The sequence below is a fragment of the Callithrix jacchus genome, chromosome 9, assembly GCF_049354715.1.
Source record: "Callithrix jacchus isolate 240 chromosome 9, calJac240_pri, whole genome shotgun sequence".
Classification (NCBI taxonomy): Eukaryota; Metazoa; Chordata; class Mammalia; order Primates; family Cebidae; genus Callithrix; species Callithrix jacchus.
Genome location: NC_133510.1, coordinates 126,943,303 through 126,964,345, shown reverse-complemented (window position 1 = coordinate 126,964,345; position 21,043 = coordinate 126,943,303). Strand labels below are relative to the sequence as shown.

The 21,043-nt window shown below is 48.3% G+C and overlaps 1 protein-coding gene across 7 annotated transcripts in view; it reads right to left on the bottom strand.

Annotated features, from left to right (window-relative positions):
• DNAH10 (dynein axonemal heavy chain 10) overlaps nucleotides 1-20,543 on the bottom strand; it is a 173,561-nt gene extending 153,018 nt beyond the window's left edge. For 4 of the 7 annotated variants that reach the window (XM_078337642.1, XM_035258092.3, XM_035258094.3 and 1 more), the window contains exons 1-6: nucleotides 20,295-20,543; nucleotides 14,927-15,013; nucleotides 10,407-10,507; nucleotides 9,179-9,287; nucleotides 7,565-7,680; nucleotides 1,383-1,602 (exon numbers count right to left, since the gene is read on the bottom strand). Coding sequence is in view for 6 of the 7 variants with exons in the window: in XM_035258092.3 (XP_035113983.3) it covers nucleotides 1,383-1,602; nucleotides 7,565-7,680; nucleotides 9,179-9,287; nucleotides 10,407-10,507; nucleotides 14,927-15,013; nucleotides 20,295-20,508 (847 nt within the window). In the remaining variant the exon portion in view is untranslated. The remainder of the gene's footprint in view (nucleotides 1-1,382; nucleotides 1,603-7,564; nucleotides 7,681-9,178; nucleotides 9,288-10,406; nucleotides 10,508-14,926; nucleotides 15,014-20,294) is intronic. The other 3 variants (XM_035258096.3, XM_035258093.3, XM_035258097.3) reach the window with 3 other exon arrangements.
• Between the last annotated feature and the right edge of the window lie 500 nt (nucleotides 20,544-21,043).

Sequence of the window (21,043 nt, the reverse complement as noted above, 5' to 3'; positions counted from 1 at the left end):
CAAGCATGGAACAGTCAAAGATAAATTGGGGGAAAATGACATCAGAGGAAATTGAGATCATGTAAAGAAAAGAACACACCAGGCACGATGACTCACACCTGTAATCCTAGCACTTTGGGAAGTCAAGGCAGGCAGATCACTTGCAGTCAAGAGTTCGAGACCAGCCTGGCCAATGTGGCAAAATCTCATCTCAGCTAAAAATACAAAAATTAGCTGGGCAGGGTGGTGTGTGCCTGTAGTCCCAGCTACTTGGGAGGCTAAGGTGGGAGGACTGCCTGAGCCCCGAGAAGGTTGAGACTGCAGTGAGCTGTGTTTGTGTTACTGGACTCCAGCCTGGGTGGCAGAGTGAGACCTCGTAAGAAGAAAAAGAAAGAAAAGAAAAGGAGAACATTTCCAAAAAGAAAGCCCAACTCTTTGTCTCAGAGATTTGAGACAATATGGCATCCATCAAACAAGAACAGGATGCTATGAAAAAAATACAATCAGAGATAAGAGGTCTGAAAAATTAAAAATATAATAGCTGATAGGACTATCGGTCAAAGCTTGGTTATACAGAAGTTGAGAACACTCCAGGAAAGAAGAATCCAAAGACAAAAAGATCAAAAATATAAGAGAAAAGGTAAGAAATAGAATCTCTAGACATCCATCCAGCAGGAGTTTCAGCAAGAAAAAACAAATAGTGGAGGAAAATATCAAGAGAATTTTTCAGTCTTTGGATTGAAAAGATCTACTATTTAAAAAATGAATGGAAAAAGGACCACACAACGGCCCACGATCCTAACATCAAAACACTAGGGATGACCAGATACTCGTAAAAGGCGGGGGTGGGGGTGGGGGAGAAAAATTAGAAGAACATTCAGTTTCTCATCACTGGCTGTTGACTACTAGAAACAATGAAGAAAAATGTATTCAAAATTCTGTGCTAAAACAGGTACAGGGGCTCACGCCAGTAATCCCAGCACTCTGGGAGGCCAAGGCAGGTGGATCACTTGAAGTCAGGAGTTTAAGACCAGTGTGGCCAACATAATAAAACCCCGTCTCTACTAAAAATACAAAAATTAGCTGTGTGTGGTGGCGCACGCCTGTAATCCCAGGTATTCAGGACACTGAGGCAGGAGAACCCCTTGAACCTGGGAGGCAGAGGTTACAGTGAGCCAAGATCTCACCACTGCACTCCAGCCTGGGCAACACAGTAAGACTCTGTCTCAAGAAAAAAAACAACCACCAAAATCCTGTGCTAAAATTATTTTTACCAGCCTGAGCAACAGAGTGAGACCCCATCTCTACCAAAAATAAAAGTTAGGTATGGTGGCACACACTTGTAATCCCAGCTATAATAAATTAATCATTTTTAACTAAAAAGGAGGAAAATAAAAACTTACCTTCCAGTTGCTGCATGGTTCTTTGAATATGACTTGTGAATTTCTGCACATTCATTAAAAATTCATCCCGTATTAATTGAATACTGTGATATTCTGCTGCCTCCCCAGGCAGGGACTGCAGTTCTGGTTCATGCTCAGAGGAAAGAAAGCCTTCTGCAGGTATAAGTCCCACGGTTGCACTCAGCCGGTGCTGATGGAAGGATAACGCTGGCAAAAAAACCTGAAATGCCCATTTCATGAAATAAATCATATGACGTCATTCTCAATAATTCATGTACTTAAGTTACCTCTGGTTTTGAATATTCTTGTATATCGAGTTACAAATGTGCAAAGCAAAACCCACTCAAACCCAGAGCACAGACCTAAAGACAAGAGAAATGATATTTGACTTAAAGTGATCCAAGGGTACCAATTTTAACCAAGCCTGAGACGACTGCCCGGAAAACAGCGTCGTATTTCTGTATGCCACCAGTAACTGAGAAGGTACAAACTGCGGCACAGGGGACCGGCTGCAGTGGCTCACACCTGTAATCCCAGCACTTTGGGAGGCCAAGGCTGGTGGATCACTTGAGATCAGGAGCTTGAGACCAGCCTGGCCAACATGATGAAACCCCATCTCTACTAAAAATACAAAAATTAGCCGGGCATGGTAGCACATACCTGTGGTCCAAGCTACTCGGGAGGCTGAGAATAAGAATCGTTTGAACTCAGGAGGCAGCGGTTGCAGTGAGCTGAGATTGCACCACTGCTCTCCAGCCTGGGCATGAGAGCAAGACCCTATCAGAAAGAGAGAAGGAGAGAGAGCAAGGGAGGAAAAGAAGGAAAGGAGAGAGAAAGACAGCAAGGGAGGAAAGGGAAGGGAAGAAGGGAAGGGAAGGGGAGGGGAGGAGAGGGGAGGGGAGGGGTGAGGGAGAGGGAGGGAGGGAGGGAGGGAGGAAAGGAAAGGAAGGAGTGAGGGAGGGAGAGAGGGAGTGAGGGAGGGAGGGAGAGAGGGAGGAAAGGAAAGGAAAGGAAAGGAAAGGAAAGGAAAGGAAAGGAAAGGAAAGGAAAGGAAAGGAAAGGAAAGGAAAGGAAAGGAAAGGAGGGAGGGAGAGAGGGAGGGAGGGAGAGAGGGAGGGAGGAAGAGAGGGAGGGAGGGAGAGAGGGAGAGAGGGAGGGAGAGAGGGAGGGAGGGAGGGAGGGAGGGAGGGAGGGAGGGAGGGAGGAACTGTGGCATGGCACCAGGAGGTAAGAAACTGTGTGTTAACCCATCAGCTCAAGGCCATCTTGTTCTTGTCAATGAAGTTCTTGAGGACATAGTGTCTTTGAAATGTCAATAGAGACAGAATCGTACATTTATGAAGTCACTTGACTACAATTACAAAACAACTGACCCCCCACCCCACATACAAAGTGATCTATAAAAATGCCTGGGTGTTGATTGAGCTGCTTGGCTGAATTCTGGTTTCACTTTTTAGCTTTGCCTATACTTCTTAACATTTTGATGCATCTTTTACGACTCTTTGAATCTACCTGTATTTCCTGCAACTTACTGAAGAAGCTAGAATGTTGGATTTGTAGAGCTGCCTAATTCAAATTTTGCTGACTACACACTCATTGTGCAGCTGAAGCTCCTCTGGGATCTATATTTCCTGCAAATTAGCAGCTGGGACAAGAGACTCGACCAGAGTATGACCGGTGTTTCTTCTACCAGGAGACGATTAATGCTTGGTTTCTAGGTTCTCTCTCTCTCTCTCTCTCTCTCTCTCTCTCTCTCTCTCTCTCCCCCCCCCACTCCCCCCTCCCCCATCTCCCCCTCCGTCCTTCTCTGTCTCTCTCTGCCTGCAAAATTGAAATGTTCTAAAATAGTCTAAAATGTCTGTTTAGTAGCCGAGATGCTGATATAAATGGACGCCTCTCAGAGCTACTACTAGATGGTCGTGCACATTTCATATGGGGAAGGCAACATAAATACCTGACTCCTCTTTATTTGCCCAGTTTTCAAAATAGTACAGTGGTTCCCTATCATCTTCCAGAAGTGACTCACTGGGACCTTTCAAGATCACTCTAAACCCGTGGATTTGAAAGGCTGGGCATGGCGGCTTCTGCCTGTAATCCCAGCACTTTGAGAGGCCAACGCAGGAAAATCTCTTGAGCCCAGGAGTTTGAGACCAGCCGGGGCAGCATAGAAAGACCCCGTCTCTACAATTAGAAAAATAGACAGGCTTAGTGGTGCACGCCTGTAGTTTCAGCTACTCCTGAGGCTGAGATGGGAGGATGGCTTGAACCCGGGAGTTTGAGGCTGCAGTGAGATGTGATTGTGCCACTGCACTACAGCCTGGGCGACAGAGTAACAACCCTGTCTCACAAAAAAAAAATGTAACCAATGCATTTGAATATATATATATATATAGTGTGTGTGTGTGTGTGTGTATATATGTGTGTATGTGTGTGTGTGTGTGTATATATATATATATATATATATATATTTTTTTTTTTTTAGATGGAGTCTGTCTGTGTCATCCAGGCTGGAGTGTAGTGGTGCAATCTCAGCTCACTGCAACCTCCGCCTCCCAGGTTCAAACCGATTCTCCTGCCTCAGCCTCCCGAGTAGCTAGGACTACAGGTGTACACCACCATTCCCAGCTAGTTTCTGTACTTTTAGTAGAGGTGGGGTTTCACCATATTGGTCAGCCTGGTCTCAAAGTCCTGACGTCAGGTGATCCACCTGCCTCAGCCTCCCAAAGTGCTGGGATTACAGGCGTGAGCCAACACATCCAGCCGTATTTGAATATATTTTGTATGTTTCAGTCCACTGCAATTTTATCCTTACTGAAGATCAAAATGTCCCATGTGTGGTTGGCATGAGCCTGTTCAGGTTGAATTCTGTGTCTTACACATAACTCTAAGAACTAGACAATTACACATCATGTTTTGATGTTATTTTATTCTTCCTTTTTTTAGAGACAGAGGATCGCTCTGTCACCCAGGCTGGAGAGCAGTGGCATGACCACCACACACTGCAACCTTAAACTCCTAGGTCCAAGGGATCCTCCCACCTCAGCCTCCAGAGAACCTGGGACTACAGGCACCCACCACTATGCCCAGCAGATTTTTCTGTTTCTTTTTGATAGAGATGGGGTTGATGTTATTTAAGAATGAAAAGTTCGGCTTGCATACGAAGGTAGCCGGTGTGGCCAGGTGTGCTGGTTCATGCCTGCAATCCCAACATTTTGGGAGGCTGAGGTGGGCAGATCACTTGAGCCCAGGAGTGTGAGACCAGTCTGGGAAACATAGTGAGACACTGTCTCTACAAATAAATACAAAAACCAGCAGTCATTGTGGCGTCCGCCTGGCTAGTTTTTAATACCCTCCCAGCTACTCAGGAGGCTGGGGTGGGAGGATCGTTTAAGCCAGGGAGGTTAAGGCTGCAGTGAGCCATACTTGTGCCACTGCACTCCAGCCTGGGTGGCAGAATGAGACCCTGTCTCGAAAATAAATAAATAAGAAGGTAACCAATGTTCTTGGGTCCCCCAGAGTCACACTAGGAGAAGACATCACCCCGATGAAAGAGACCATCTTTGGGTGGAATGTTCCCATGTGCAGGCAGCTCAAGGGGGAGGGTCGCATGGCCTAACTCACAGGTGACTTGTACTCAGTGAGAACTCGTCTGCTCCCACTCCCTGGAACTGCTCACATGGAATCACCCATGGCCAAGGCCTCCAGCTCCTCTGCCTGTGTCTTCTCGACCTCCAGCAGCAGCACGTGGCACAGCGAGCCCCTCCCTTCTTCGATGAAGTGTCACCTTCTCTTGGCTTCCGGATCACCCCTGTCCTAACCTTCCTCTCCCCACATCTCTTCCATCTTTATTGCCTCTCTTGGTCGCTCCACCACGTCCCTTGGTTTCACACCATCTCTGTGCTGATAGCGCCCACATTTTTAAAGCATCGCTCTGGTTGGCATGTGGAGAATGTAGCGTAGCAGGTAAGCACAGAAACTGGGGGAACTTTTTAGAGGCTACTGCAATAGTCCAAACAAGAGGCTATTGTGGTGGTTTGTACAGTTTCATCCAAATCTTCTCAGTGACGTCTTCCTGGCCACCCTATCTACAATTGCAAAAGCCCCACCTTTCCCACCTATCGACCTTCGCTAGCCCCCTTGTTGACTTTTCCTTTCCCATCTGGCTTCATTTTTCTCCCTGACTCTTGTTGGTGTCTAACACGCTATGTATTTCTCATTGATCTTGTTTCATGTACATCTTCCCATCTGGAATGAAAGCTCCATGAGGCGGAGGCCTTGTCCCAGGCGTTGACCGCTATAGAACACAGCAGGTGCCCAGTGCGTATTTGCTAGATTGATGTCCTGAGTTCCCTGCCAAGCTTCAGACTTATACATCCTCCTTCACACCTGGGCTTGAATGTCAGAGGCCACCTATGTTCAACAGGCCAAATACAGCACCTGAATTTCCTCCACGTCTTGTTTCTCCCCATCCCCTATCTCAATACTGACCTCACTACCCTCCCAGTTGCTCAGGCCCAGATCCTAAGAGTCATTCTTTTTAAAATTACTTTTAGAGATGGGGTCTTGCTCTACCACCGAGGCTGTTCTCAAACTCATAGACTCAAGCGATCCTCCTGCCTCACCCTCCCAAAGTGCTGGGACTAAGAGGCCTTTTATATACTCTCTCTTCTTGTGATGCTCTTCAAAGCCTCCAGATCCCAGTCATTGGCAAGTCCCATGGCCTGATCCCCAGGACATTCCGGAGACTGCTCCTCCCTCCCTCCCCTGACCAGAGCCTAAATAACCATCGCCCTTCATATGGTTTGGCTGTGTCCCCACCCAAATCTCATCTTGAATGGTAGTTTCCATAATCCCCACTTGTCATGGAAGGGACCTGGTGGGAGGTAATTGAATCAGGGGGCAGTGACCCCCATGCCACTGTTCTTATGATGGTGAGTCCTCACACGATCTGATGGTTTTATGAGGGTCTTTTCACTCTTCGCTCACCACTTCTCCTTCCTGCCATCACGTGAAGAAGGATGTGTTTGCTTCCCCTTCCGCCATGATTCTTAGTTTCCTGAGGCCTCCACAGCCATGCAGAACTGTGACTCAATTAATCCTCTTTCCTTTATAAATTGCGGGTAGCTCTTTACAGCAGCATGAACGTGGACTAATACAGCCCTCCACCTGGGCTCTTCCAGGGCTTCCTATCTGATCTTTCCTTGCCCTCCACCCCAGCAAAATGTTTTCCCACAATAGCAAGAGGTAAAATGCAAACCAGATCCTTTTGTTCTCCTGCTTAAGCCTGCCTTGGTTTCTAGCCCGCCCTCCAGCCACACTGGCCATCCTCCTGCTATCGGGTGCTCCTGCCTCAGGGACTTTGCTCCTGCGGTTCTCTCTGCCCAGCATGCTCTTCATCCACGTCCTATCATGTCTGATGCCTTGGCCTCATTTGGGTCTCAGTTCAATATCACCTCCGCCTTCCTTCCCTAGTACATTTCCCTAATGACTTATCATTCTTGAAAAAAGCTCGCTGATGAGTTTTTCATTTTGTTGGTCTAGAAAACTCAGGCTCACCATGGTGGCTCATGGTAGCTCACGCCAGCACTTTGGGAGGCCGAGGCAGGCAGATTGCTTGAGCCCAGGAGGCCAGCCTGGGCAACATGGTGAGATCCTGTCTCTACAAAAAATACAAAAATGAGCCAGGCATAGTGGTGTATGTCTGTAATCTCAACCACTCAGGAGGCTGAGGCAGGAGGATTGCTTGAGAATTGAGACTGCAATGAGCCGTGATTGTGCCACTGCACTCCAGACTAGATGGCAGACAGAGACCCTGTCTCAAAAAATAATATACATAAAAAAGAAAGCTCAGACATCACATCCTCAGCAAAGCCAATCCTCACCATGCCCTCTGCACACACATGCAGTGCACATGGCCCATTTCTGTCTCATTATCAGGGTTTATTTTCCTCGTGCCACTTGTCACGCTGATATCTTCTTGTAGATGTGCTTGCGTGCCATGTCCTTCCCCTGCATAAGCTCCTAGGGAGCAGGGCTACTGCCTGTCCTATCCGCTGCTTGATCCTCAGTGCCCGTGACAGCACCTGCAACAGAAGAGCTGCCCACTACCTACCTGTAGAATGAACAAACCTCATGACCTCAACTTGAGAAATACTAGAATTTCTTCCTTTCTGCACATTTACCTGACATACAATATCCTTCAGAAAATGGAGCACATTTGCGTTTATAATTCCATACTCCAGTGTTTCTGGCATAATTTCCATAGCTTCCTTCATGTCGGTAGCTTCAGAGATTGCCTCTAAATAAGAACAGGGGCAGAATGTAAGGTCGGTGGGAGAAAGCAGCCAACAGTTAACATTTCCAAGAGAACAGGAATCTTTTCCTTCTCCCAGGTTGCTACAAAAAATGTCCTGGTTATAGGTTCAGAATACCCCCATCTGTGTTCGAACAAACCTGGGGGCCCAGGAGAAGCTAAAACAGCTATCGACGCACTGCAGTTCATGGATTCGTATGAACAGCACACAAGAGCTGCACACAAGAGCTGATCTGGTTGGAATATCTAAAGCTGGCCAAACCGGAAAACATTTGGGTTTTCTAGAAATGTTGGCTGGATTCCTTGCTGCTATGGACAAAAATACACACGCTGAAGCTTAAATCCCTACGGTGAAGGTATTAGAAGGTGGGGCCGTTGGTAGGTGATTAGGTCATGAGGGTAGAGTCTCACGATGGGATGGGTATCCCTGCAGGAAGAGACAGGAGAGCTTGCTTTCTCTCTCACTACTCTCCACCGTGGGAGGACAGGAGAAGGTGCCGTCTGGGAACCAGAAGTGGCCCTCCCCAGACGCCAGATCTGCCACGCTTTGATTTGGACTTCCCAGCCCCCAGAGCTGTGAGAAACAGATGTTTGTTGGTGAAGCCCCCCAGCCTATGGAAATGTGTTACAACCATCCGAGCTGGCTGCGGCACAGGTTTTGCCTGTCTTCACTCCCCAGCAGGTCTTCCTCAATTCACTGCCAAAGCACCTTTCAAGTCATGGTTGTTTAAAAAGACCTACTTGGCAACATCTACCCTTACAACAAATAAAGTTTTATTTAATATGTATCTACTTTACCCGACCAAAAATCAATCACATGGTAAATGTTTTAAAGGTGACTTGGACTCTTCCCTTGATCTAACTGGGAAACAAAACACACACAACAAATATACCCACAGAAGCCACTATTTCACAAGTTCAGTCTTCACACCTTCTCCAAACACGTGCAGACGTGCAGTGTCACTGGTTGAATGCATTTCTTTATATTTAACACTTCTTTACTGGAAATTAGCTTTAAGAAGACTACATTAAGGCTGGGCGCAGTGGCTCAAGCCTGTACCCCCAGCACTTTGGGAGGCTGAGGCGGGCGGATCACGAGGTCAAGAGATCGAGACCATCCTGGCCAACATGGTGAAACCCTGTCTCTAGTATAAATACAAAAATTAGCTGGGCATGGTGGCACGCGCCTGTAGCCCCAGCTACTCGGGAGGCTGAGGCAGGAGAATTGCTTGAACCCGGGAGGCAGAGGTTGCAGTGAGCTGAGATTGTGCCACTGCACTCCAGCCTGGCGCCTGGTGACAGAGTGAGACTCTATCTCAAAAAAAAGAAAAAAAGAAGACTACATAAAGAGCCCAGTATGGAAAAGAAAGAGAGCTTGGCATAAGTGAAAGATAAGCACAAAAAGACAAATAGAATGAGAGTGAACAAGTGCATGCCAGCCACCCCCTCGACACACACACACATACATGGGCCAGAAATGTACCTTTGGTATTTCTGAGAAAAAACAGCACGTTTTGGTCCAGGAACTCCTCAGGAAGAGGGGCACAGAGCATGTGGAGATGCATCTTTTCCACAATGTACTTCACAGTTCTCTGAAACATGGGAAAAAAACATCTTGAGATGCACCCCTTCACCTACAGAACCTAATATTCAGGAACACCTAAGCTCTCCTCTCGACACGGTGGCTGTCCCATGTTCTGACAGTGCAGCCACAGCCACACAGTGGCTACCAGCTAAACACAGGAACACAATGCGCCCAGACTCAGCTCTCAGCCTGACTCCTCTATTGACCAACCAGTGCAGCCACACCTAAACAAACTGACCTGGCAAAGGCCCAGATGGACCTTGAATTTCGTTTTGCAGATGGGACATATTTTTGAAGCAATGAGGCATGATTTTAGTAAGCACAGGCCAGGCTGAGTGCTTCATCCTAGCTGGAAACTCCGACCTCAGGTATTTCACAGTACAGGGCCCATATCATCCAAACCCCCGCATCCCAAATGTCTTCAGGACTGGCCTTTGGCTCTCGGGATGACAAGTTCTAAGCTTTTCGAATATCCTCCCTAACCCCAAAACCTAAAATGCAATTAAAAAAAAAAGAATATCCTCCCTAATATGGGAGTCTTCGTGTGCCTACGGCCTTGGGCTGGGTCTGAAGGTGTATGCTTACAATGTGATTTCGGTGACTGTCTGTTTTTGTTTCCAGGGTGATGGTGAGGGCTGGAGATGAAGGGAGCTGAGTGAGTAAGGTCAGCGGCGGGGATGCTCCAGGCCTGTGTGCCTGATCCCCAGTAAGAATCCCGGAAACCAAGGCTCAGGTTCGCCTCTCTGGTCGGCAACACTTCATGCATGTTGCCACTCATAGCTCCTGGGAGAATTAAGTGCTGTCCATGAAACTTACTGGGAGGAAACAGACAGAAGCTCGTGCCTGTTTCCTGCTGGTCTCTGTCCTGCGCAGCTTTTTTCTTTTTTTTTTTTTTTTTTTTGCTGATTCTAATTTGCATCCTTTCCCTGTAATAAACTCTGACTATGAATATGACAGACTTTCTAGGTCCTGTGAGTCCTCCTCACCAATCATTGAATCTGAGGTGGCCTTGGGATTCTATAATCTTGATTCCCTCCCTTGGATGGGCTGTGTCAGTCACCCTGAATCCTAGAGTGTGTCAGGGGTCCCCATTACCCCATCAACAAGGACAAAGAGCCATGCATACTTTGGAAGGGAGTTTTTCTGAAATCTCTTTCTCTATTTCTCCATCCTCTACGTTGATTGGAGGTTGACCTAGAGATCCGGTTCTCAGTGACATGCTCTTAGCTGCAAAACAGCAACCAAAGTATAAGCGGAAATAGCCAGGAAATGAAGTCTCCTGCTATTAAGAGCTGGCCTGCACTTTGTGTCCAGCACACTTCATTCAAAAGGCAAGTTATCAATAGCTGTGCACACCTTCTGTTCCGATCAATCCCACTGTCGCCTTGACTCACATTGTAATTGACAAGAATTGCATTTTATTTTTGACAGAGTGTCCGTCAGAAATTTAATGCCTTTGTGTCTGTGTTCTCTCAGGTGACCCTGTGACTTATCTGAGGTTTTTGTTACTTAAAAGGGAGTTTATCATAAAGACAAGAATTACAGGCCAGGCACGGTGACTCACGCCTGTAATTTGGGAGGCTGAGGTGGGCAGATCACTTGATGTCAGGAGTTCGAGACCAGCCTGGCCAACACAGCGAAACTCCATCTCTACTAAAAATACAAAAATTAGCAGGGCGTGGTAGTATGCGCCTGTAATCCCAGCTACTCAGGAGGCTGAGGCAGAGAATCACTTGAGGCCAGGAGGTGGAGGTTTCAGTGAGCCAGGATTGCGCCACTGCACTCCAGAGGGGTGACAGAGCAAGAATCTGTCCCAAAAGATAATAATAAATAATAATAATAATAATAATAAAGCCGGGCACAGTGGCTCATCCCTGTAATCCCAGCACTGTGGGAGGCCAAGGCAGGCAGATCAGGAGGTCAGGAGTTCGAGACCAGCCTGACCAACATGGCAAAATCCCATCTCTACAAAAAAAAACTTAGCCAGGGATGGTGGCGCACGCCTGTAATCCCAGCTACTCAGGAGGCTGAGACAGGAGAACTGCTTGAACCTGGAGGGCAGAGATCTCGGCAGAGCTGAGATCGCACCACGGCACTTCAGCCTGGCAGCAGACCGAGCCTCCATCTCAAAAAATAATAATAATAAATAAAATAAACAGATAAATAAAAGAAATACAGCTAGTACGTTAGCATGTACTCCTTTTTCACTATGAGACGCAGAATTTGAGGGATGAGAAGAAAATCAGTCTAAATGAAACGACGCCTCCCGCTCAAGTCCCCTGTGATTGTTGCAGATTCGGAAACCTCGGCAGAGACCAAGTCTCAGCCCTCGAACATCCGACAAGCCCGGCAATTAGAGAAGGAAGCTTTTCCTGGGACGCTCAGCTCTCACTTTGAACAGCACTCTGCAAAGTCACCGCGGCTTTGGAATCAACTCAATGTCAGGGGTCTGAATCCTCTCTGCTATAAGTTTTCTCATCTATGAAATGGGATAGTAACATCTACCAGCCAGATTCTAGAGGACTAGCTGACGGCATGGTTAAGAACCTGGCGCCACGGTTGGTAGGGGAATAGTCTACAGATGGCAGTACCAACATTATTAGAGAACTAGCAATAGACTACAGTAAAAAAAAAAAAAATCGGCCAGGTGCAGTGGCTCACACCTGTAATCCCAGCACTTTGGGAGGCCGAGGCGGGAAGATCACAAGGTCAGGAGTTCAAGACCAGTCTGGTCAACATGGTGAACCCCATCTCTATTAAAAAAATACAAAAATTAGCTGGGCATGGTGGCTCATACCTGTAATCCCAGCTACTTGGGAGGCTGAGGTAGGAAAATTGCTTGAACCAGGACCTGGGAGGCGGAGGTTGCAGTGAGCGGAGATCGTGCCACTGCACTCCAGCCTGGGCTACAGAGTGAGACTTCATTTCAAAAATAAAAAAAAAAAATCACACTTATGAGCAGGTGCCATGCCATAAATAGCCCATAGTCCATTGCTCATTCTCTAACAACAGCATTAGAGCAGGCTCTAATCTCTACAAAAAATCAAAATGTTATCCAGATGTGGTGGCGCATGCCTATAACCCCAGCTACAGGCTGGAAGATCATTTGGGGCCAGGAGTTTGAAATCAGCTTGAGTAATGTAGTGAGATCTCATCTCTACAAAAAAATGTTTTAAAAAAAATTTTTTTTAGATGGATCTCTCTATGTCATCCAGGCTGGAGTGCAGTGGTGCGATCTCATCTCACCGCAACCTCCACCTCCTGTGTTCAAGCAATTCTCCTGCCTCAGCCTCCTAGGTAGCTGGGACTACAAGTATGTGCCACACCATGCCTGGCTAATTTTTATATTTTTAGTAGAGACAGGTTTCACTGTGTTGGCTTGGCTAATCTCGAACTCCTGACCTCAAGTGATTCTCCTGCCTTGGCCTCCCAAAGTGCTGGGATTATAGGCATGAGCCACCACAACCAACCAAAAAATTAAATTTAAGTTAAAAAAAGACATCCAGGCATGGTAGCACACATCTGCAGACCCAGGTACTTGGAAGGCTGAGGCAGCAGGATCGCTTGAACCCAAGAGTTCAAGGCTGCAGGAAGCTATAATCACACCGCTGCACTCCAGCCTGGGCAACAGAGCAAGGGCCCATCTTTAAAAAGGAAAAGACAGTTATGAATGTACTTAATGCCACCTAGAAATGGTAAAAATGGTAAGTTTTCTGTTACATCCATTTTACCACCGTAACAAGAAAAGAATACAATATATAATAATGTTAATTTACCTTGTGGGAAAGGACTTCCCCGACCTTCCCACCTAAACAACCTCTTCCCACCCAAGTCCTTCCTCTTCATGCATGTACTGGGCTCCAAATCAGAGTGCCTTCCTCGGAGGCCCTCAGCAGATACTGCTGTGGCATCCAGAACTACTATGTGCCTTATCAAAACCCACTCTAGCCTGGGCGTGGTGGCTCACGCCTCGAATCCCAGCACTTTGGGAGGCCCAGGTGGGTGGATCACCTGAGGTCAGGAGTTTGAGACCAGGCTGACCAACATGGTGAAACCCCATCTCTACTAAAAATACAAAAATTAGCTGGATGTAGTGGTGGGTACCTGCAATCCCAGCTACTCAGGAGTCTGAGGCAGGAGAATCGCTTGAACCCAGGAGGTAGAGGTTGCAGTGAGCAGAGATCACACCACTGTACTCCAGCATGGGAGACAGAGCAAGACTTCATCTCCAAAAAAACCCAAAACAACATACTTTAAACAAGCCTTATTCAGACTCTTTTATTTCTAACTTGTAGTCCCCTCTCCGCAATCTTTGCTACTTGAAGGGATTACAATTTGGTTAAAAATAAATCCTTGACCGGGAGCAGTGGCTCATGCTTATAACCCCAACACTGTGGAAGGCTGAGGTGGGAGGACTGCTTAAGCCCAGGAGTTCGAGACCAACCTGGGCAACACAGCAAGACCCTGCCTCTACAGAAAATCAAAATGTCATCCAGGCATGTTGGTGCGCCAGCTACTCAGGAGCCTGAGTCAGGAAGATGGCTTGAACCTAGACATTAGAGGCTGAAGTGACCTATGACTGTACCGCTCCAGCCTGGGCAACAGAGCGAGGTCCCGTCTCAAAAATAAATAAATGAAAAGTACTGTGCCTTGGACATTCTCCTGAGGAAATGGTATCTATAGTTTGCGCAGTGGGACACCCACTCTACAAAACAAAGTACAAAGCATGTGTTTGCTGAGCTGGCTGAGACACGACCTGTATGAGTGTCTGTATGTTACATACTACACTCGGTTGAAGTGTGACCTTGTTTGGAAACAGGGTCTCTGCAGATGTAATTAGTAAAGACGAGATGATATGGATTAGAGTGGGCCCAAAATCCAATGTGACTGGTGCCAGTATAAGAAGGAGAAAGGAAGGCTGGCACGGTGGTTCACGCCTGTAATCCCAGCACTTTGGGAGGCTGAGGAGGGCAGATCACCTGAGGTCTGGAGTTCAAGACCAGCCTGGCCAACATGGTGAAACCCCATCTCTACTAAAAATATAATAATTAGCCGAGTGTGGTGGTAGGCACTTGTCATTGCAGCTACTTGGGAGGCTGAGTCAGGAGAATCACTTGTACCTAGGAAGTGGAGGCTGCAGTGAGCCAAGATCATGCCATTGCACTCCAACTTGGGTAACAAGAGCGAGACTCCATCTCAAAAATAAAAAAGGAGAGAGGACACAAGGAGAAGAAAGACACAGAGGGGACAGGGCCATGTGATGATGGATGCAAAGATGGGAGTGACGGCACTGCAGGCTGAGGACACCCTGACCTCCAGACTGCAGTGGAGAGGCCAGGAAAGACCCTCCCCTTGGTCCTGCAGAGGGAGCGCAGCCCTGCCAGCACCTTGATTTTGAACTTCTGGCCTCCAGAGCTGTGAGATAATACATCTGTGTTGTTTGCAGCCACCCAGTCTATGGTCACTTGTGACGGCGGCCATGAGAAACTACTAATTGCATCTATTCGTGACCCAGCAGTTTCCCTTTGTGCTTCATACCCAGTGAAAGTAGAAACTGATTCTGGCATGGCAGGCAGCACCCAACTGCTGATGGTGGGGGGGTCCCTTCTCAGTTCTACCCACCCACAACCCCTCCCAACTCCACACCTCGAGCTTTATCCACGGTCTCCACTTTTTGAGAATAAAGTTCTTCCTCCTTGTCTTCCTCTTCAGATAGGGCAGGTATCTCATTATCTTTATGGTCACATAAATAGGAAGAAAATACAGAACATAATTGTTCGCTGCACAAAACACCTGATATCTTTGCTTTCTGTGGAGCCAAGGGGTGGCGATGTGGCCCACAGGAGACTTGCATATGTTACAGTGGCACAGCACTATCCCTTATGAGAGCCAGCTTTCAGTGACTGCCAAGGAGGTTTGTGAAAATTTTGCCAAGAGACGAAGGATACAGAAATTATCACAGAGTTACCACCAGTCCAGAAGAAATGTAAATGACCAAGAAGCATAAAAAAGAGCCTCCTGAGGTGGGCGTGGTGGCTCATGCCTGTAACCCCAGCACTTTGAGAGGCCAAGGCGGGCTGATCACAAGGTCAGGAGTTCAAGACCAACCTGACCAACATGGTGAAACCCCATCTCCACTAAAAATACAAAAATTAGCCGGATGTGGTGACACACGCCTGTAGTCCCAGCTGCTCGGGAGGCTGAGGCAGGAGAATAGCTTGAACCTGGGAGGTGGAGGCTGCAGTGAGCTGAGATTGCCTCACTGCACTCTAGCCTGGGCAATAAGAGCAAGACTTTGCCTAAAAAAAAAAAGGCTCCTGGCTGCACAAAACCAGGAATGTATTTAACACCCTAAACTGTACACTTCAAGATGGTTAAGATGATAAAATGCAGGTCATGTGTATGTTACAATTTAAAAACTGAAGGGGGCCAGATCACACCACTGCACTCCAACCTGGGCGACAGAGTGACGCTGTGTCTCAAAGAGAAAAAGAAAAAACTGAAGGGAAAAAAAGAGGTTCAACTCCACTAACGTTTATGTAAATTAGTGTAGGGAAGTGCATCTACTTTTCTTCTATGGAACTGGCAAAAATCTACAAAACGGCCAATATCCAATGTCAGGGAGGACGCTGGGAAACAGGCACCTCATCCGCCATCGCTGGCTGTGGACCAGCAGGGCCTCCCTGGAGGGCAGTTTGGCAGGACCCACTCAACTGTAAACGACCACACTTGTTACAGATGCGGTTTCATCGTTACAAATCTATCCTCCAGAAATAGACAAAGTGCGCGATGGACGTTGTTCCACTGTTTGCAGAATGAATCCTCTGAAAAGCTAAGTGTCCATGAACTAAAGAATGGATGAGCAGAATATGGTATATGTATGTATTTAAAAGTCTATCAAGTTCGATTTTAGGTAGAACTGTAGGTATTTACATGAAAACTATCCAAGACGTGGTGGAGGGAGAAGTCACAAAACAATATGTATAGTACGATTTTTATTTACAGTTTTAGGAACTCTATATATCCATATTTTATCCTTATAGAGAGAAATAAAGATATAGATTGCAGAGAGAACAAGGATCAACAGATACAGATGACAGGTAGGTAGGTAGGTAGATTGATTAATTGATCTCAACGGCCCTGACTTTATGCATAGATACATAGATAGATTGGTAGATAATTGATATAGAGAGATGGATGGATAGATGATAGGTGAAGGACAGGTAGACAGACATAGACAGATTGGTCAGTTGGGAGATAGATAATAAAGGGAGAGAGATAGATGTATAGGTAGGTAGGTAGATAAATTGGTAGAAAATTGATAGACACAGACAGATAAATAGATGATAGGTGAATGGTAGGTAGCTAGACACACAGATTAGTCAGTTAGTAGATAATAGAGAGAGATGTATAGGTAGGTAGATAGATGTGGAGAGAGAGAGAGAGATGTATAGGCAGGTAGGTAGGTAGACAGATGTATAGATAGGTAGGTAGGTAGATAGATAGATGTGTAGGTAGGTAGGTAGACAGATGTGTAGATAGGTAGGTAGATAGATAGATAGATGTGTAGCTAGGTAGGTAGACAGATGTGTAGATAGATAGATAGATAGATAGATAGATAGATAGATAGATAGATGTGTAGCTAGGTAGGTAGGTAGGTAGGTAGGTAGACATGTGTAGGCAGACAGATAGATAGATAGATAGATAGATAGATAGATAGATAGATGTGTAGGTAGGTAGGTAGATAGATGTATAGGAAGGTAGGTGAACAGATCAGTAGGGGGGTAGATAGATGATTGATTGATTAACTGACTGATAATTTGACAAAAGAGCCAACCAGAAACACACCAAACTATTAACAGTGGTTACCCCTGGAAATAGGAGCAGGTCTGGGGCTTCAGGACTGGAGAAGGGTTGCATTTTCTTTTTCTAGGTAATTCTACGTTCTGTGAATTTTTAAGAGAACACAGGTTCTGGCAATGTGTGTAACTGTTTTAAAGGTAAGGAAGTTACTAAATGACGTGTACAGTATGATCGCATATGGTAGCTACTGGGTCAGCATCTTGGGTATCTGCTGCTGGCAGGACACCTGCCTTTCTCGCCACCCGCCCCAGTATCTGTTTGTCTCCATTCCTATCATTTGTAACCAGGACCAGAGACAAGTCTTGACCAGGGGAAGGGCAGAAAGAGGGGGGAAAATAGGAATGGAGGGACACACTCGCCTCTCTGCAGGTCCTCTGAACAGACCAGAAGCACCTGTCCCCCAGAAATAATCTAGGGAAACTGCTCAAGGGTCTGTATGAGCCTGTAGGCTTCATAAGCAGGGAGTGAGTGACAACATGTGGAGTTGGGAGGTCTCTTCTTCCACCTGGCCAGAACCCCCAAAACCCGACACCATCTGGCACCTCCACAACCAGCAGCTTTGAGAGTTTCCAGAGACAGCATCTTCGGCAAGGAATCCATCAGCTTTTCACCACGAGGCAATAGTGGAGAAGGGACAGAATGGAAGGGAAGACCAGGGACAGAGACAGTCCAGAAACAGGGCATGGGAACAGGGGCAGGGGCAGGGGAGTTCTGAGCTCCCTTGAGAGGGGCCAGGAATTAACCAGGGGGACCCTCTGAAGTGAGATTGCACTCTGCTTCTACCCAGGACAGTGACATTTGGGTTAAACACGTGCTAGTACACACAGCAGACAACAGCCGCCCCTCCGTTCACAGAGGCCCTTAGAGGGTTCTGCAAGAAATCCAAGTTGCATTCATTGCTTTAGGGTCTTGCCATGATTTTTTTTAAACATATTCGAAATCTGAGTTCCTGCAATGGTGGTACATGTTAAATGGTCAGTCCTGCGAGGGCGTTTTTGGATTCCATAATTTCACTTGGTGCCAATGAAAATGCCTATATCCAAGACCCAGTTATAATCTAATGTCCAGGTCCAAAGGTCTGCCAGGGAGAAAAAAAATTATAGACTAGAAGGTTAGATTCCAAAACGTGATCACGCGGTCTTTTCTCCGGCTGGCACTAGGGATTTGTTAGTTATTTATGGTTAATACGTAGGTTTTATTTTGTGCAAGCAAATAATATTTAAAATAAATGAAGGTGGCCAGGCAGCATGATTCCCACCTGTAATCCCAGCACTTTGGGAGGCTGAGATAGGAGGATCACCTGAGGTCAGGAGTTTGAGACCAGCCCGGCCAACATGGTGAAACCCTGTCTCTACCAAAAATACAAAAATTAGCTGGGCGTGGTGGTGGGTGCCTGTAGTCCCAGCTGCTTGGGAGGTTGAGGCAGGAGAATCGCTTGAACCAGGGAGGTGGAGGTTGCAGTGAGCCAAGATAAGACTGCACCACTGCACTCTAGCCTGAACGACAGAGCTAGACTCTGTTGTCCCCCACCCCCACCCCAGAAAAAAGGTGGCCAGGTACCAGGTGGCTCTTGCCTGGAATCTCAGCACTTTGGGAGGCTGTGGTGGGAGGATCACTTGAGCTCAGTAGTTTGAGACCACCCTGGGCAACATGGTGAAATCCTGTCTCTACCAAAAAATATAAAAATTAGCTGGGCATGGTGACACACACCTGTAGTCCCAGTTACTCAGGAGGCTGAAGTGGGAGAATTGCTTAAGTCCAAGAGGCAGAGTTTTCAGTGAGCCAAGATTGTGCCACTGCACTCCACTCCAGCCTGGGTGACAGAGTGAGATCCTATCTCAAAAAAAAAAAAAAAAAAGGTTAAAAATAAGTCTGGGTGCGGTGGCTCACATCTGTAATTCCAGCACTTTGGGAGGCCAAGGAGGGCGGATCATGAGGTCAGGAGATCAAGACCAGCCTGGCCAACATGGTTCAACCCCGTCTCTACTAAAAATACAAAAATTAGCTGGGCGTGATGGCATGCGACTGTAGTCCCAGCTACTCAGGTGGCTGAGGCAGGAGAATCGCTTGAACCCAGGAGGCGGAGGTTGCAGTGAACCAAGACTGCACCACTGCACTCTAGCGTGGCGACAGAGTGAGACTCGGTCTCAAAATAAAAAATAAAGTAAATGTGCCTGGTCTCTTCAAAAAAATCAAAGGTCTGCCGGCCCTGCCACCCGAACTCAGTGAGGGGCCCTGCAAGGGATCCCCCAGTCCTGAAGGGGTTGAGGAGAGTAGCCCAGGAGGCTAGATAGCCAGGCGGGAGGTCCCGCAGCTGCGCTCTGGGCTGGTGCTCCTGCGAGGAGTCGGCTTTTGAGGTCCCAGCTCCTTCTGGCTGTTTCTGAAGACAGCTGTCCTGACTCCTCCCCTCAACTGTGCTGGCCCCTCCCTGCCTTCTCTGTGTCCCTGGGCCTATCAGAGAGTAGGCTGGGCTGAGGATTCACCTCAACAGAGGGTTCTGGGACCCTGGTCACTCTTTTTTTTTTCTGATGCTAATTTGGTCAACATAAACATTTAAAGTCTACTGCAATTTTTAAAAACTTTGTCTTAGCATTACTTTACTTTTTAGCATATGAAGAGCCTCCAGAAGTAGAAAGGGGTGCTCTTGGGACCCTCCGTGAGACCCTGCGACCCTCGAGGGGAGTGACAGTGACCGGGGTCCCTGCCACATCTGGGGATGGCTCTACCCAGCCGTTTGGGTTAATGCATAGTGGACTTGACTGCCTGTGGGCCTTGGGCGCGTTACCTAACCCCCTCTGTGCCAGTTTGCTCATCTGTAAAATGGGGATGAGGTTACACCCGCCTCCTAGGGTTAAGGAGTGGATACAAGCTTTGCAACCGCACCTGGTGCAAGGTGAGGGCTACGTCAGTGTTTGCTGTGCTTTTTCAGTCAAGGTCTGGCTTTCCAAGTGGGCTGTGGGCCCAGGAGGGCAGGGGCGGCTGTGACTGCCGGGTTCGCCCCGGGCCTGCACGTGGCGGGCGGCAATGTTTATGGACAGCACCTGCGGCCAGGGCCGGGTGATGGGCAGGCTCCGCAGCCCCCACGCCCGCGGGACAGGCGGGGGCGGGCAGGGCGGAAGCCCGGGGAAGCGAGCGGCGCGTCGAGGCTCACCGGTCTCCACCTCCACCTCCTCCGGCACCACCGTGCGGTAGAACAGGAGCGCCGACGAGCCCTCCTCCTCGCTCGCCTGGTTGAGGAAGTGCAGGATGAGATCCTCGCCCTGGCCGTCGTCGCGGTTGAGCAGGTCCTCGAAGAGCTGAGGGTCGGTGATGCCGAAAGCCGCGTACACTCGGTCGCGCATCCACAGCACCCGCAGGTCGTCCATGGCGCCGCGCAGGGCCGAGGGAGCCGGCGCAAGGCGGGCGTCGGTGGCAACGGCGGCCCTAGCAACGGACACCCCGGCAACGGCCATCGCCCGCCCCGCTGACGGCGCCGGCGCGGGGCCTGCAAGAACTACAGTGACCGGAGCCCGGCACCTCGGTCCGGGCACCGGCGCGCCCGGAACCAGCCAGCACCCCAGCCCCGAGATCTCGGAGGCGCGTACCAGGCCCCCGGGCCGCCGAGGTGGGCCTGTCGCTGGTCCCGGCGGCGCGCACGCCCCTGGATGCGGAGCGAGACCCTCGCCGTCAGGAGCCGCCCTGTGGCCGCTGCTGCCGAGGGTGCAACCCCACCTCACCCGGACGGGATCTGCAAAGCAGCCCGCCCACCTTGCAGAAGTTGGGGCTGGTGGCAAGGCGAGCTCACAGCACCTCTGCGGTGGCAGAGGCGGGGTTAGAGGCCAGGCAGGATACAGCCTCAGCCCTCAGCCCTCAGTCCTCAGCCACATGGGTCAAAGGCCAGAGGAGGAGAAATAAGCCAAG